The 16,325-nt window shown below is 36.4% G+C and overlaps 1 protein-coding gene across 2 annotated transcripts in view; it reads right to left on the bottom strand.

Annotated features, from left to right (window-relative positions):
- Positions 1–1,264: 1,264 nt before the first annotated feature.
- TTC39C (tetratricopeptide repeat domain 39C) overlaps positions 1,265–16,325 on the bottom strand; it is a 37,329-nt gene continuing 22,268 nt past the window's right edge. For both annotated transcript variants that reach the window (XM_082498882.1, XM_082498883.1), the window contains exons 7-14: positions 11,106–11,199; positions 10,095–10,202; positions 9,437–9,546; positions 8,630–8,753; positions 6,132–6,229; positions 5,113–5,217; positions 2,095–2,133; positions 1,265–1,460 (exon numbers count right to left, since the gene is read on the bottom strand). In XM_082498882.1, the coding sequence (XP_082355008.1) occupies positions 1,371–1,460; positions 2,095–2,133; positions 5,113–5,217; positions 6,132–6,229; positions 8,630–8,753; positions 9,437–9,546; positions 10,095–10,202; positions 11,106–11,199 (768 nt within the window). In that variant the 3' untranslated portion in view covers positions 1,265–1,370. The remainder of the gene's footprint in view (positions 1,461–2,094; positions 2,134–5,112; positions 5,218–6,131; positions 6,230–8,629; positions 8,754–9,436; positions 9,547–10,094; positions 10,203–11,105; positions 11,200–16,325) is intronic.

Genomic DNA, 16,325 nt, shown 5'->3' with positions numbered 1-16,325 from the left:
CAATCTCAAAAGCAAATCAATGAAGGTTAGGTGTGGGCAAGGTCTAAAACTTTGGCAACATATTCTACAAAAAAGAAAGAAAAAAAGAAGTTTAAGCTAAGCAACTGTTTAAGGCAACCTGACCAAAGTAAAGATAAGGCTTTTGGATAACTATTTCCAAGGATATCCAGTTTTCTTAGCTTTGCAAAGCAACATAATTCAACTAACTTTCTGGTCAGATTTCCATTCATAAACTTCTTTAAAAATATATTTACCTTCCTAGAATACGGTATTAACTGCATATAAACCATAAGGAGATACTACATATTACAAACAAAACTAAAAGAAGGTACAGATGAGCACACAGATGGCCAAGTTATTAGAAATTATATGGTCACAATAGAAGTTTTAAGCTCTCCGAGGTATTTCAATATCTTAACATCACAGGTTTGGAATACCACATAGACTTAGGATATCGTGTTATTGGTATAACTACCAAAGTGGATTTTTGGTTTTGTGTTTTGGTTGGTTCATCTTTTTAATACCTTTAAAGATCACCGCTATAAAGATTCAACAGCTTGAATGAAAAATATGCAAGATTACTGTATCTGGCCTATATATTTTAACATAATATTCAGAATATTGAGAGCAGAAATAAGAACTGCCCACACTGTAATTGCGTGTCAAACAAACCAAAGTATTCGTCCGGAATGTACCAGAAGCAGAGATCCTAAATATTGACATAATTTACATCACAAGTATGAGCTGGGTTGGGGGGAAGGAATGAAGAATGGAAGGGGATGTGAGGTTTAAAATTCACACATTAGTCATCATGAAGTCACTGGCATAGGCTGCTAAAATTTAGTAAGATCTGTTTTTTGTGGCTAAACAATTTTCCTTCTCCTGTGTATTGGCTAATGCTTGAAGAAAGAAAGAAAAAAAAAGTGTTCTGACCATTCCCAAATTCAACATTTACACCAATTACTTTTATTGTATTACTCTAATCAAAACAGAATTTCTACCCTTGGCATATTGTAGATCTAGATCTATTTCAAAAGGTAAAAATCACACCCGCCAATATTGTTGAAGTAAATCATGTGTGCTTATTTAGGCTCACCCACAGAGTTACAAGCAACTGTGTTCAGCTTGGTTTAAACAAAATAAAAACTGAAGAGTTAAAAACACAAGGTCACTTAACCTTCTTCCTGGTTGATTTACTTTTAGTTAAAATTGTAACATTTTACTAAGCCATACCAACTTCGACCATACTAGGAAAGTGTCTCTGGCACAAGTGGTTTTCAGAAGAAAAGCTGGTCTTCCCAACAGCTTTTTCTTCTGCTTCATCTTAAAGTGCAGAAACTGTGGGAAAGGATAACAAGACTTCCTGTCCATCACTGTGGAACTACTTCCCTTAGAGAGGCTAAGGCTGCATGTATGCGGACGTGCAATCTGTTCTCAAAGTCATAGCCAGTAAATTCCTCCTGGGATAAAACAAACAAACAAAACATGTAACTATTAGCCTCCTTCACTTATGATATGAAGATAATTTTACTACTAACATTTAAGAAGTCATGTTACAAAACAGACCACAGAAAAGAGGTGAACTGGAGATTGCATGTTGCAATATCCCCGCATTACCCAAAGCAACAGAACTACAGAAATTCCAAGTTGGTGAAGAGAGGAGAAAGCTTCCATTTCCAACATGCTGTTTGGATCCTGTGTAGTTGAACAGCACCCAGAAAGTTCTGCAAGTCCAAAAGCTCTAGAAAATCCCAACATGTCCAAGGTAGGAACCAGTTGGAACAGACAAGGAGTGGAGTGTTGTTATTTTCAAAACTTTCTCTAGCCAAATCTTAGTTGAAAAACTTGGCAAAGTTCTAACACCCCAGGAGAGGTCACTAATGTGAGCTCTGTGCTGTAACTCACCTAAAAATACATATCTACAAAACATACATAAATGTGTATCAGATACATGGATGTACATCTACACAATAGTGCTGTAGATTGTAGGTGAGGGACACCAACACTTACCATCCACTCCCCTTGCCCCAAATACACAACCTCTCAAATGCCCACATCTCAGAAAGATAAATTTGAAAGTGTCTTAGTTTTTACCTTGGCTTGGAGAAGTAAGGTTTTGCCTCTTGGCACAGTCTACAAAACGACAAACACTGCATTAGAAATGCATTGCAAATGTTACAGAAAATATCTTAAGTATATAACCTGGTCAGTCCAGAATAGCATCTCTATCTTGAGAGCAAGGTACTGGGCAAACAAAACCCTCTCAAATTAGGAAACTAGAAATACTAATGAGGCACCCACAAAATGCAGTACTACGTATTTCTAGCCTTTTGCAGAAAAAGATAAATTACACTTTTAAATGCAAGTTGTTACTGATGATGCTGAGCTACAACAATGCACAGGGAAACAACTGAGGCTACAGATAAATGACTAATTGATCAATAGAGTACTTATTGTTTCTCAACCAAAGTTTAAGCCATTTATTTACAAAACAAATCACTGGATTTTAAGCATTAAAAGTTGCTTCAGAAATCTCAATTTCAAACTCAAGGACAAATATATGTATTTGCAGATTAATATTTACTACTGAAAAGCTCATGGTTAATTTCTTATCATACATTTTTATTTTAAGCCTTACAAATAAATAATCAACTTCCTGATAAAGACAGAAAAATTAAGTTTTCTTATTCAAATATATCTGAATATGAACATATGTACTTATATTGGTTGAATTACATTCAGTGTCTAAGACAAAAAAAAAAATCTGTAAACCTCTTGACATAACCACATTAAAATATTAAAGAACTTGATTAGAACTAGAACAAAGATGATTCCGACGGCATGGTAAATCAAACAGGTAATTATGAGTAATTTTAAAGCAAAGTAAATTTAATATGCTTTTTATACTAAAATGCATATTCATTTCTCTATCTGTTGCTCAGATCTTTAATACGATCAACCTCTCCGGTAAGTGTGACTTGTAAAATCCTATTTCCTTTCCCTTCTTAACCATTACAAAGCTCTCGCATAACACCTCAGCTAGTAAATGGAATTTTCTATAAGTAGCATCCACTCACCTCTAATTCTAGCTCTTGCTTTTCCCCACCTCATCCCACTTTATTCCAGTCAAGCATAATTTACCTCCTTGTTGTCTGAGTGCCACAAGAGGGAGTTTCCTGCATGTCCTTCACATCCTAAGCGCTACCACAGCTTCTCAGTACAGCTACAAGCTGAGGCTTGTTCAGTCCTCAAACACCCAACATGAAGCATGTTCGGTTAGGTTACTGTGTGCATGTACTACAAGTAAGGCAGGGAGAGAGGAAGGACTGCTCCCACATTCTCAAAATCTTCAAATAACTTCACTACTCACCACATCTTTTTTTTTTAAGAGACATTTGACACGATCAAATTTAAATATGAACATGGAAAAAAGGCAACAGTAACATCACTGGACTAAGACCTCCCTACCAGGCTTCAAGGTCCAGTTCTAAGTCATAGGGCAGCAGGGTTTGCAAAAAAGAACAATTATTTTTAAAAGTGTTTCCTAGTTTTGTCCTTTGTCATGACAATCATTTTTACTGAAAGATTTTCCTTTCCTTTCCTCTTTAAGGGGAAGGTTCAGCTCAGATTATCAAATCTGACAAGATTAAAAACAACTGAAAACAGAATCTTAAGATTGTGAGATATGATCAGCCCAAACACACTACATACAGTGATGTGGGAGTTCAAGTCATTACTCTGAAACCGCTTCCCCAAACTTGCAATCTGATTCAGGAAGTACGACACAAAGCGACATGATCTTCAAGTAGCGGTCTTACATGTTTGACGAGGGACACACCACCAAGAATGGTCCAGAAGCTGCCCTAGTTTAAAATTCCCTGGGCTCCCTAGGTGACAGGGTATGTGGAAAGACCTGAACAATTAAATGTCTCATCAACCAAGCCATTTGGAAAGTCTGAAAGCCAGTTGAATTATTTTCCTCTTCATCCTGAACAACAAAAACCTCGCTACTCAGGGTAAAAGCCAAAATGCCAACCCATACAGCTTTAACAGAGTTTAAATGACTGAAATCACTTTACTTATACATCCCCTGCAATGAAAAAGTACGATGGTATGCGTGCCCTCAAGTCCAGGTAGGTTTCCTGGTAGGTTTCCTGGTATCTGTCGTAAGAGTGGGGATAAATAATCCCAAAGTGTAAAGACTTTTGACAAATACCATATTGTTCCAAATATGAGTTTGATCTCAAAAACATGGAGCTATTTTAGGAAGGCACCAAATTCTATTAGGAGAGGATAACTACAGGTAATCTTTGAGCTCAAACAGCATCCAACAGAAAAATAAATAGATAAGAAAAGGATCCCAGGCACTCACCACACTAAATACCACCTGCAGACAATAAATCCCTGCCTACCTAAGGCATTCTTGCCAGGCTTCTGCTGCCGCCAGCAGCAGCAACACTAAGGCAAGCAAAGGGGCAGAGAGGCTTTTGTGTCTTGTGGGGTGATGGAAGTATTTCCATACCCCAGTACTTATATATACTCTTTCTGTAAGGCACATACAAAAGAAATGGGCATCATGGCATGATCAGAGATGTGAAAAGTGAAGCCTTTGTGGTGCTTTTTAGGGTAATATACTAAATAATAGAACAATGTGGTGCTACACTCATCAAAATTCTTGCATTACTGCTTGCTGTAGGTTTGCAGACGTATTCATTTTACTGTTAGAGAAAGACACCACCAATGGTCAGGAATGTAACAGCTGCCCTGAAGGACCCCAGAGAGTCACAGGCTCTGTTTTTTTTATGTAAAAATGAAACCCAGTAACAACAAAACAGTTAACAAGACAAGAGTGTCATCAGCAGATAACTAAGCTCCTAAGAATGTCCTTATAGCTCTTGATATTGAAAAATTAAGATGTTACCTTAAACATATTGCATTACTTGGTTTGCAAAAAAAAAAAAAACCAAAGTAGTAAGTTTCTTCACAATAGGTAAAAAACAAATTTTAAAAACTTAAAATACATTATAATCTATAAACTTAATTTCATTTGTGTAACAGTATGGTGACTCCCCACACTAATTTTAAGAGATTAAAAATATGTTATGCCATTACCTCTGGATTGTCTAACAGAAGACAGCCAAGTTCATAGCAAGCATATGGCTGGACATATAAATTGTTTTGACGGCACAGTTCATCTTTAGCAGCTCGCTGAAAGAACTATAAAAATTAAAGAAAAAAGATTGTAGCAGTACATTAAAATTGACTGTTTGATACTTAAAAAAAAAATCCAGAAGCACTGTTCAACTTTAAACACTAGAAATTAGCTCAAAGCTAAAATGAGAATAAATTTAAAACTTCCAATAGCAGAGATTCTTTAAGCAAGAATGCAGGGGTTTTCACTGACACTAGTCTACCAAGGCAAAACTATTTGTTTGGAATTTTATGAAGTCAATATATTGACTGTTTCAAGAGTTTTCCAACTTCATATTGAAAAAATACTAAATCTAACGAGGAACTTTAACATTAGAGAGTAAGTACCCAGATTATTTAAAATATGCTTGAGAGGCAGGAAATAAAATAAAAGATTTAACACCAGCATCGGCTCCCTTGTTGCTTATGTGAATTGCAATCTACTTTGGGGAGGAAAAAAAACTCAATTGTGCCTACCGATCAAAGCCTGGAGCAGTGGCAGAATTATTCTTTGGTATGTGCTAATAATCAAACCTTTCAGGTCTGGAGGAGAAGCAGCAAACCCATGCTTCTCAAAGGTCAATTTCCAAGTTGTTTTTTTTTTTTTTTTTTTAAAAGTTGAACTTTCTATGTTGGACAAAGTAAAGCCAGCAGAGCCAAGAACTTCTCCATTCTTCTTCCCAGCTTCCCCTTAACTCTTTCTCCTACAAGCCACTTTAGCTACCGTGTTCATCCAACATAGGCATTTACTTTTACAAGACAGAATATAACGAATACATGCTAAACAGAAGATTTTAAAAGAACATGACACTCAGTTGGAATTCACAAAACAGGATGATCAACAGCACAGAAAACTAATGGCTTGCTTAACAATATTTACTGTTTAACAGAATAGCTTATAAAATAAGATTAACGGTGTAAATTATCATTTAACAACTTACCTGAACAGCATCTTCAGAATTTCCTAAGCATTTGTGTATGGCACCAAGAAGCAAATTTCTCAAACCGACAGCTGATGAATCATCAACATCCTGACAAGCTTAATGAAAAGATTCCAGTAAACAAACAAGATGGATTGAAATCCTTCTGTAGACAACAGTTGTGGTCTATGGTGACTTTTAGACCAATGATTAAGTTTACATAGAAAAAGGAGAGGCTACTAACATTAATATAAATCAAAGTAATTTGGTTTCTTTTAAATACAACCCAGTTTGTATGAACCTCATCAAGCAATCTGTCACTCATGAGAACAATTCCTAACAGGAACAAATGGGCTGAAGTCAAAGGCAGTTGCTATGTTCTTCTCAGAAAAGGAGAATCCATTTCTCTTTGAAATATCCACTAAAAGGTGAAGTTAAGAAACAATCACCTCCTCTTGGTGTTATGGGAAACTAGGTTGTCCCAGATATTGAAAGGAAAATACGTAGTCCAAGTTAAAAGGAGCACAGGGCAAGCAGTTCAGACAAAGCCAATTTGTTCTGAACTGAAGCGAAGTGATGGATGAACAGAAATCTGTACTGGGCTTAAAAACCCAGACTAGGGTATTGTGGCATCATAATTCTCGACATTGATGAGAGGATAAGGCTTATTTGCCAGACTTTAGCTGGTCTATGATCCAGAGACAGACACTGCCTCCGCTGAGTAGTGCTGTTTCAGAAAGAACTGAATCATGATGCACATAACTGTCTCTAGATGAACCAGGCTCCATTTTGATCCAGCTTGTTAGCGCCGGCTCTGTTAAATCAGGGCTAGTTCCACGAGGAGCCATTTGCACTTGTCTGCACCATTGCCTCCAGAACGGCCGAGGTGCAGGGAGGCCTGCAGGGCTTCTCATCCCTTCAGAAGGAGCACTCCAGCTGTGGCTGGAGTGGTAGAGCTCCTTCAACTTCACATTCTGCCTCATCTCATAAACCATGCCAGATCTTAACGAGCTCTGCATTCACAACACAGTTAATCCACAACCCAAATAAGCCACCTATGAATAACTAGGAGTTGGCTGCGTGAAGTATTTGGACACTACACAATACACAAGGCTGTCAACTCACCCTTGCATTGCAAGCCTCAAGTTACTTGGCTTTTTACTTACGTGGATACAAATTAATTCCTTTATTTTTAAGTCCACTTCTAGCCCTGAGGAAGAGCCTGGAAACTCGTTCCAGCAAATTACACTCCAATTATTCAAGAGAAGAGGAAGCAAATAAAAAAAAAAAATCCTACCATCTCGTAATTCTGAGATACACACAGGGCACAGCAATAACATTGCCACTGTGCAGAAAATCTTCAGTCAGGTATCGCTGATGCAGACACATCTGTCAGTGTCAGACTTTACAAGAAGCATAGAAGAGTTTTAACCTATATTCCTGTTTCACATTAAAATGCGCACCACCAGCAAGAAGCTTATACAAGGAAGAACTGCACTGCTTCTGAGTGTGCAGGAAAGAAGTGCATATCCTTTACAATCTCTAAAGCTGATGGTTCTAAACGCAAGTGACAGAAAAAAAATTGTGACATTTATTTTTATGTAAATAAATCTAATTTTAAAGCCTTCACCATTATCTTTGGGACTAGAAAACTAGGGATCTGAATGTAACCCATCACCATCACACAATTTAAATGGAAAAATTATCTTAAAAACAGAACAAAACCCACAAACTAGTCCTGACTCTCAACTTAAGCCCTGGTAGTTTTCTCACTTAACGTAAAAATCGTGTACAACCCGCAAAAGTTCACAACTGCAGAAAAAAGGAAGTAAGTATCTCTGTGGCAGACATTTTTTGTTTTATTTGCTAAATGAGCGGGTAATAACTTGAAACTGTTTGCAGAACACAAACACGACTGATAGCTGGATGGGGGAGTAATGAAAACTTCATGATAAACACTGTTACCATAAGCTTCACATGACAGACATCCAAAGCCATCTGGAGACTAAGAAAGAAGCAACCATAAAATGTTCCTTTCACCACTGAGATGGTCCCAGCAGCCAAGATAAACAAAATCCTTATGTCATAGATGACCTCACAAGCCACATACTTCCTCTTAGAAGAAAACTGACACGCAGAAATTAATTGGTAGTTTTCATTTGCTTTGGGTTTTTTTTTTTTATTTTGTAGCTAGGTTTAAACGAGTTAAATTTTGTTTAGTGATTTTGAACAATAGCTATCACACTATTGTTTCATTTTAAACAACAGGCAAACATAACTGATTAAAAAAACAACTATATGCAGCAAGGCAGTTAAACTTCTCCCAAAAACCTATTAAAAAATTGTAAAAAAGAAGCATTAAGCTGAATCTTAATGGGTCATTGTTAAACAAACTGTTTCGCTGTCACACACACACAGAGGTTTAAATTTTCACGCTACAATAATCAGCTACTCCACACAACAGAAGAAAATTACACACCTCATTTAAAAGAGTAAATAAATAAATCAAGGAACCATACCTTGACTCATATGTTGTAAGTTCGAGAGGGAACAGTTTGGAAGGGCTTTCCATAAGTATAATACTTCAATGGATGCCAGGACACAGAGCTCTTTGGTTGGCATTTGTTTTCTAAATCTATCTGCCTGCAAAGTGGGGAGAAAAAGGGAAGGGAGATCCGTCATCTGTCCTTTTACAGGGAACAGAATATTCACAAATAATATATCACAAACAGTAATTCTGTTTCATGAAAGCATCCAACAATTTTATGAAAATAAAGTCGGTGGTAACTTAGCTTAAAGACTAAAAAGCAAAATCTTTCAATTAATTTAAGGGCTTACATATTGATCAAAATTAAAGCTTCCTTGTATGCAACCTAGATTTGTTTTGTTATATTTCACAATTCCAAGTACACACTGACTGGATGCTGAAACGGCAACATCTGCAAAGGCCATGAGTTGGGAGATATTTCCCAGACAACTCCTAGCTTTCAAAAAAGAACTAAGGCTTCGATAAACAAGACAAGATAAAAAGGAGTAAGAAAGGCAAAGCTAGAAGGAAAATTGCCAAAGCAACTACAGTACCATGTATTTTTATCTTTAATAATTACTTTAGTTGTAAAGTGAGTAGCTAATTCACATTTCTTTTGCTAGATCCTTAAAATACATGACGCTATTGTTTTTCCACCTGAATCCTCCCCCCTAATTCTACAGAAGCAACACAGGAGAAAACAGATACATCCTTCAAAAATAAATACTGGTAAAGAATCCAACAGAATTACCAAGAGTAATTACTGTACTGAAACAAGTCAGCCTATGCTAAACCAAACCTTTTTCACTGAGAATTGTTCAATCTGATTGTTTTTTCTTTTGAAAAGTTTCTGAACTTCCTTGAACACATTCTGAGCACCATTGACATCACCAGTGGCTCCTTGACACACTGTAAGAACACAGAAACAAAAATGTGTTAACACTACTGGGATACGAAACTGGAAAAATTAAGATTAGATACCATTCAGTCACAGGAAAAAACACACTCACTTCCAGAAAGGATCTAAACTGAGGATTTGACAAACATGCAAATCCCAACTCTCCCAGGTACCCTCTGTGATCATTAACAAGTCAGTGCTTCCTTTTCATACCCAATAAAGAAACTAATACCACCCAACATCTACAGATTTATTTATTAAATCTTTGCAATACACTGTTATATGACCTGTCACTACACTGACAATCATAACTGCATCTACATCTAGGAGAGGGAAGCAGGGGGGGGACAGGGGAGAAAGTATTTATGCACATGAATGTGCGTGCATGCAAGTGTACATTATATAAACAAAATTATGCAAGTCTGGCATAAAGCTGCATAAGCAGCAGGCAGCATGGAAGGCACTTCGTGCACTAGTAAGTTTCCCAAAACAAAAAATAGTGCTAAAGCCTTATCACATCACTGATTTATCACTTAGCCAACACATTGAATATACTTACCTGCTGTTAAATAAGCATAGTAGCACTGAGACCACCTGGATTCATTTTTAAGCCTTTCAAAGGATTCAAACGCATCTTTGAAATTCATCTCTATCATGCTGCACCAACCTAAAAAAAAAAAAAAAAAAAAAAAGACTAATTTAACTTCAGAGAAAGCACAGTAAGTCAAATTTGGTATCAACGTTACCGAAACACACAGTCTGTTATGACAGCTGGAGCTAGTTTAACAATTACACCAATAACTGAAAAAGTTAAAACCAAAATAAATCAATAACATACATTTAAAGCCTGATTTAAACTTACTGGGAAATGTTATAAGATTCCATACAAAACAATGAATCCACTTCAGAGCAACAACAAATCTATAGAGAGACCAGAAGTTTGGGTTTTTTTATTTAAATACTATGTTTTGTAGGATGCTGAAACTTACAGAGCTACTACTTGCTCCCTTATTCTTCCCCACTGTGAAAAGATCCCTTAAAGAGATACATTTAAAGCTTGAAGCAATATATCTTCTCCACTCTAAAGACCTGTATGCAAATTAAGAACATATAGCGTATATTGCTACTGAGAGAAGGAAATGAACATGAAATACAGGTCCTGCAAACTGTGAAGCTTCACTAGACAATCAGTATTTGGCACAGCAATGGTGATTCCACAGACAAATCAGATGAGTTAATTTCTCATTTTAAATAATATTCTGTAGGTGAACAGTTTGCCCTTGATTCTATAGTCTACTCTCTGATTTTGCATCACCTTATATTTGCAGAAAACTTTAAAATAATGAAGAGTTGTTGAATTCTACTTGCCCAAACAAGACGACAGGATTATTGCCATAATCCACTGAAGACAAAGGCCAGTACTCTAAAACGTTTGTGGTTTTTTTTTTGTTTTTGGGGTTTGTTTTTTTTTTTTTTTGAAATCTGAATAAAAATAATCCATTTTGTTTATTGAAGTTACTAGTCTAAACTTGAAAGTGAGCTATTTATAGTATAGAAACATCCAACTTACCTATTTCGTATAAGCAGACATGTTGAATCTCCCTTTGGTCTGTTGCAAGTTCCAGAGCGGTATGAAATGAGGTCAAGGCACTATTGATTTGACACTTGTAAAAGTGAAAGAAGAAAAAAAAATTCAGATGTCTGAAGTTTCAAATTTGTTGGATAATTTGATTTTGATAAGGAAAACATGCAGATTTGTGTTAATAGGTATTTAAAAATAACTATAGAGTTAAAAAAAAAATAATTGAAGTGTCTTACAGGCTTCAGGCTCTGGTTTGATTAGATGAAAGAGGCACGATATCCCATTGAGATGAAAGCCTCAAAATTAATTTCAGACTCTAGATTATTTTAAATGAGCTAAAACCCACCATAGAGCTAACAGTTTAAAGAAGGGCTAATATTTATTCAATACACAACCTCCACATTGCAATTCCTTTGGCCAGCTTCCCTCCTCCCAGCTCTCTCAACCTGATCACTTTTGAATGGAAGTATGGGCAAATTACGACAAAGCCTTTATTTACAATGATAAAGAAGCATTGTAAAGAGGTCCCATAGCAAACTGATTTTTCCATGTACTTCATATTCATGATATGAAACATAATACAAAAGCCAAATTATACGAGACAAGGGAAGTAAGAATCACTACTACAAAGCAACTCAGATTTATATTTAAATGAAACTTTAGACAAGAATGCAAAGTGTTTGCTTGCAAGGTACTAACAATTAGTTCCACCATGTGCAACAGTAAAAATTAAAAAACATATGGTAAGGAAATTGCACTCTAAAAGTCATATAAAAAGATAAGTATAGAACCCTACAGAGTTAAAAAAGGGGAGAGGGGAATAGTAGGAGTTTAATAATGTAGTAACAATCACCAATAACTTACAGCCAGTTCAGATCATCTCTTAACCTTAAAAATCAGTGGCTGTATTCCTTCTATTTGGTGTCAAAGTCCAGAATTCATTGGTTTTGTGCAGTAAGCTTTTGAGTAATCTCATTTCTACTCTTATTAGTCATTCCACCTTTAAAAGCCACATATTTTTAGCATCTGTCAATAAAGTTTAGCTTTCTGCACAATAAGGGTATCTTTAATGTTGGATTTTATTTTGAACTATCTCCCCTTTTTCCACATCCCTCAGTGGATGTGAAAAACCACTTTAAGCAACAGTTAACAGAGAATTCGTGAATGCTGCATGACATGTAAGAAGACACAAAGGCATATGGGATAAAAAAAAACATTTTGATAAAATCATTAGTTACCAACAGCTTAGCAAAAAGAGATTGACAGTTTTGTAAGAACAACTTCTTTTGACTACTTTAATTTCTAGTTTTCCCAGTCTAGGAAGGGACTTCTCTGTCACATTCGGGGGGGGGGGGGGGGGGGAATGCAAATCAATATTTTATTAGTTTTATACAGACACACTATATATCCCAATATAATTATAATAATTTATACAACAGAGGAACATATAAGCCACTCTCTGCTGGCTAAGCATGTAAGTAAAAGAAACCCTTGAAAAAGCAAGCCTGTCATCAACACAGGTGTAACTGAATTCAAAAATTCCTGCAAATGTCTGCAGCGTTGTATCTTAAGACCACACACAGAGCTCTAAAGTGATTTTATTAGATTTGCTTTTTTGTCTCATCACGGGTAACTGTTTTAGTTGCTAAGGAACAATTTAACCATAAATCACATATATTGCATCAAGACAGTACAACTAACTACCAACAAAGGGATCCATAGCTGTACCAACATAAACACTGTACACCTAGACAATAAAATGGTGATTAGATCAAGATGTTTGTTGGCATGACAGAAGAATATACTACACAGAAAGACAGGTGAGTTATATTTGCGCTCAAAATTTCCAGGGAGCCTGAGCAACATACATCTTGTTTACTTTTGTAGCAGCACAGTCTCTCCACTACATATTACTCCACTGATGCTGCACCATTCCAACACGTCTTCCTGGAAAATAAGTGTTATGAGCCCAGTCTTACAGAAAAAATAAAATAAATCGGCTTAAAACTTTATCTTTGCAATAAGAAAATATTAAGTCTATGTTTTGATTGCTTCTGAGGAAAATGCAAAAAAAATAAACAACCTAAATATTTAGTCCTCTGTGAAGATACTTTGCCTTCAAAAAACCTAAATATTTAAAAATAGAAATTACTTATTGTAGCGTATGTTATTCCACACAATGAATAATGGCGACTACATCACTGTCTGCAATGCCGTATACCAGCCTGGAGCAACACATGAAATACTGACCACCTAGTAATACACAAGTCCAGTTAGTTGAATATTCAATCTTCAATAATCTATTTCTCTAGCTGTCTAGATCTCTCAAGTGCTTTGACACCTGCCTAAGTTTTCCTTAAGCATCAAGCTCAGTAAGTATGTTTCAGACACATTCCTTAATAATTAAAGTCTCAATCATCTCCAGGGATTGTGACAACACACTGGAATATATATTTCTATTCTTAGTGTTGATTCTTTAAATAAATTAATTACTATCCATTTACTGTTTCAGAGAATAAACAGAAAGTCCCAAGAGTCTGCAAGTATAACATTATGGCTGACACTTAGAATCACAGAATCATTTAAGAGTTGGAAAGGACGTTGAAGATCATCGAGTTCTAACCCCCCTGCCATAGACGGGACACTTCCCACTAGACCAGGTTGTCCACTTGAAATTGATGTTCTTGAGATTTAAAAATACACATACACACACACACACTTGTAATTCTTTCAACAGGCATCACTCATACCTCTTGGGCATAATAAGAAGACAAAAAAAATTAATCCACAAAATGTGTAATATACAGAACTACATAAGCATAAAGAGGATCATTAAAGCTAATGTGATAACCATAACCTTACATTTCTTGGCTTCAGATTAAAACCAAAACCACCCCTACCTACTAACTTAAGCATCTACAGAGCTTACCGAGCCAAGCCAGATTCCTGAGCCGACACGTTTTTCCCAGAGTTTTTCTCAAATCTCAGGACACCCTCCCTCTCCCAGGACTTCTCTATTCTCAATCAGCCCTACAAATTTGTAAAGCTTTTAAGAAGCCATGCTCATAATTAAGGGGAAAACCAGCAACCAATATCTAAAAGGGGACAATTTACACTGAAAGACACTATAGGGAAATTTCAAAGCCTGTATTTTCTATTGCTTAACACACGCCCCTTCTTCCCTGGACACACCACAAAATCAAAATAGAGTAAAACTAGGATTCTGTATTTTATAGCCTAGAACAAGTAAGTAGAGAAGCCAGCACAATTCCTGAAAATGAACTTTGGCATTACACAAGCTCTGAAAATTTCTTTACTTAAGACATCATTGTGACTTTATTCCAGACAATTTATTTAATACTGTTCAATGCTTATTATTACTCTTGCCCTCAGTCTACTTTTCTGTGCCACACCCTCCCACCCCTAAATAAGAATGATACCACTGATACCAAGATGTCTACAAAAGGTAACTAAAAAAGCAAGTGTACTTGTCAGCGGTGTATTTAAGCTTGCAATACCACTACACACCAAACACACTGTAGCACACCTGAATGTACCACTGGTGTTTTGCCTGTCAGCTGGAGTATTCGATACATTCTTGTTCACTCTTAACATGCACCAACTGAACTCTACAGATCAAGCCTCAGAACCTGAGTTTTAGTCCCAGCCCAAGAAATTTCTTCTTGTTTATATATGCCCACCTGGAGTCTGTTCCCAAGAGAAGCAATCTTGCCCAGTTCACGATTTTGTTTAGGCAATTTTTGCTTTTTTACCCTTACTGCTCTCCACATGAAGCTATCAATCTATTTAACTATTTCTGAGTGGGGTGATTTGTACTATTTAAAAAAAACAGATGGAGATTTTTAAAGTGTTTCTGGTTAGTAAAATAAAATTTAAAAAAAGAGGGAAAGCAAAATTGCAAGCTAAAAGCGCAGAGGCACGTAAGAAGATTCAGAACACCGCTTTTTACTTTGCCCTCTCCCATGCTACCACCATGCTCATCTTTCACTACTGGCCACAATACCGCACTTAAATAGTCTAAGTCACAGTCTTAAAAGTAAAATGGTATTTATTAACATAATTATAATATTAGACAAGACATTTGGCAAATGGATGGTAATATTTTTATTTTCACAGTAATAAGAAAGGCCCAAGGGTACAGCTGGAAATTCTGGTTTTCAGACCAACGGGTTTCAGCAGCTATTATACTCATTACATTTTTAAGTACCCTTTATGCACAAGTATAAAATATTATTCTCAATCGTTTTTAGCAGCTTAAGCTTACATGAAACATCACTATCAGCTTTAGTGGAAAGTACTTCAAAGATACAAATAGTCAGACATTCACAAATAAATACTTGTGAGGCTGGAATACATACCATACAATCACAAGTCAAGCACAGCAATAGTTATGCCCATAAAAACAGCCTAAGTGAATTACACAAAAGTCAAGGAAAATGCTACTTCTAATACACAGTCTCCTAACCTACTCTCTGAAAAAGAGACAGCCTACCAGTGCAACCTTTAACTTTCTGGTGCACTTTCATTCCAGCCTCCCCAGATCATCCTCCTCTCCTTTCCCTCAACTCATTCATTTCAATAGTCTCCAAACGCTTTCAGACTTCATTTCTCAAAAACATGAATCTGGGAAAAAAGTTGAAAGGTAATTTGGTCCACACTTCTAGTAGCTATAAGGCTACTTTGTAGAAAACTGAAGTCTGTTAAGGCTTTTATTCACTAGTATTCATATATGCTTTTTGGAGCACAAAGCATTATACAGTCACATGCTCTTCATTTGTCTTTCATAGCCCTGTCACTGCGAAATATTCCTTCCTCCTTCATTGCCTGCCTTGGCAATTGTCTCCTTTGTCAGATTTGGGTCTCACTGTCAAGTCTTGCACTACTGCTTCTGCCTCTAGATTGGTTTCCCTGCTTCCAGGTACTCATGGCTGAACGGTGCTCCTTACTGTTTCTTTTTTCCACAGAAAAGAAAAACATACACACATACACATAAATAGCTGTGTGTATGTATGTTAGCATACACACACACTTACTTGCCAATAGAAGCTGAACATACCATCAGCTGAAAGTTACACAAAATGTATGTGTCTGTAGGACCAACGTCTATAAAATAACCCTGATGGACTGAGTGCTAGTAGGCTCTAATACAAAGCCTACAATGACCATTATTGATTCTTATTTCCAGAC

This window comes from Vanellus vanellus, assembly GCF_965231255.1.
Source record: "Vanellus vanellus genome assembly, chromosome: 2".
In the NCBI taxonomy this organism is placed as follows: Eukaryota; Metazoa; Chordata; class Aves; order Charadriiformes; family Charadriidae; genus Vanellus; species Vanellus vanellus.
Note: the sequence above shows the minus strand (reverse complement) of the source record. Positions and strands in the feature narration are given on the sequence as shown.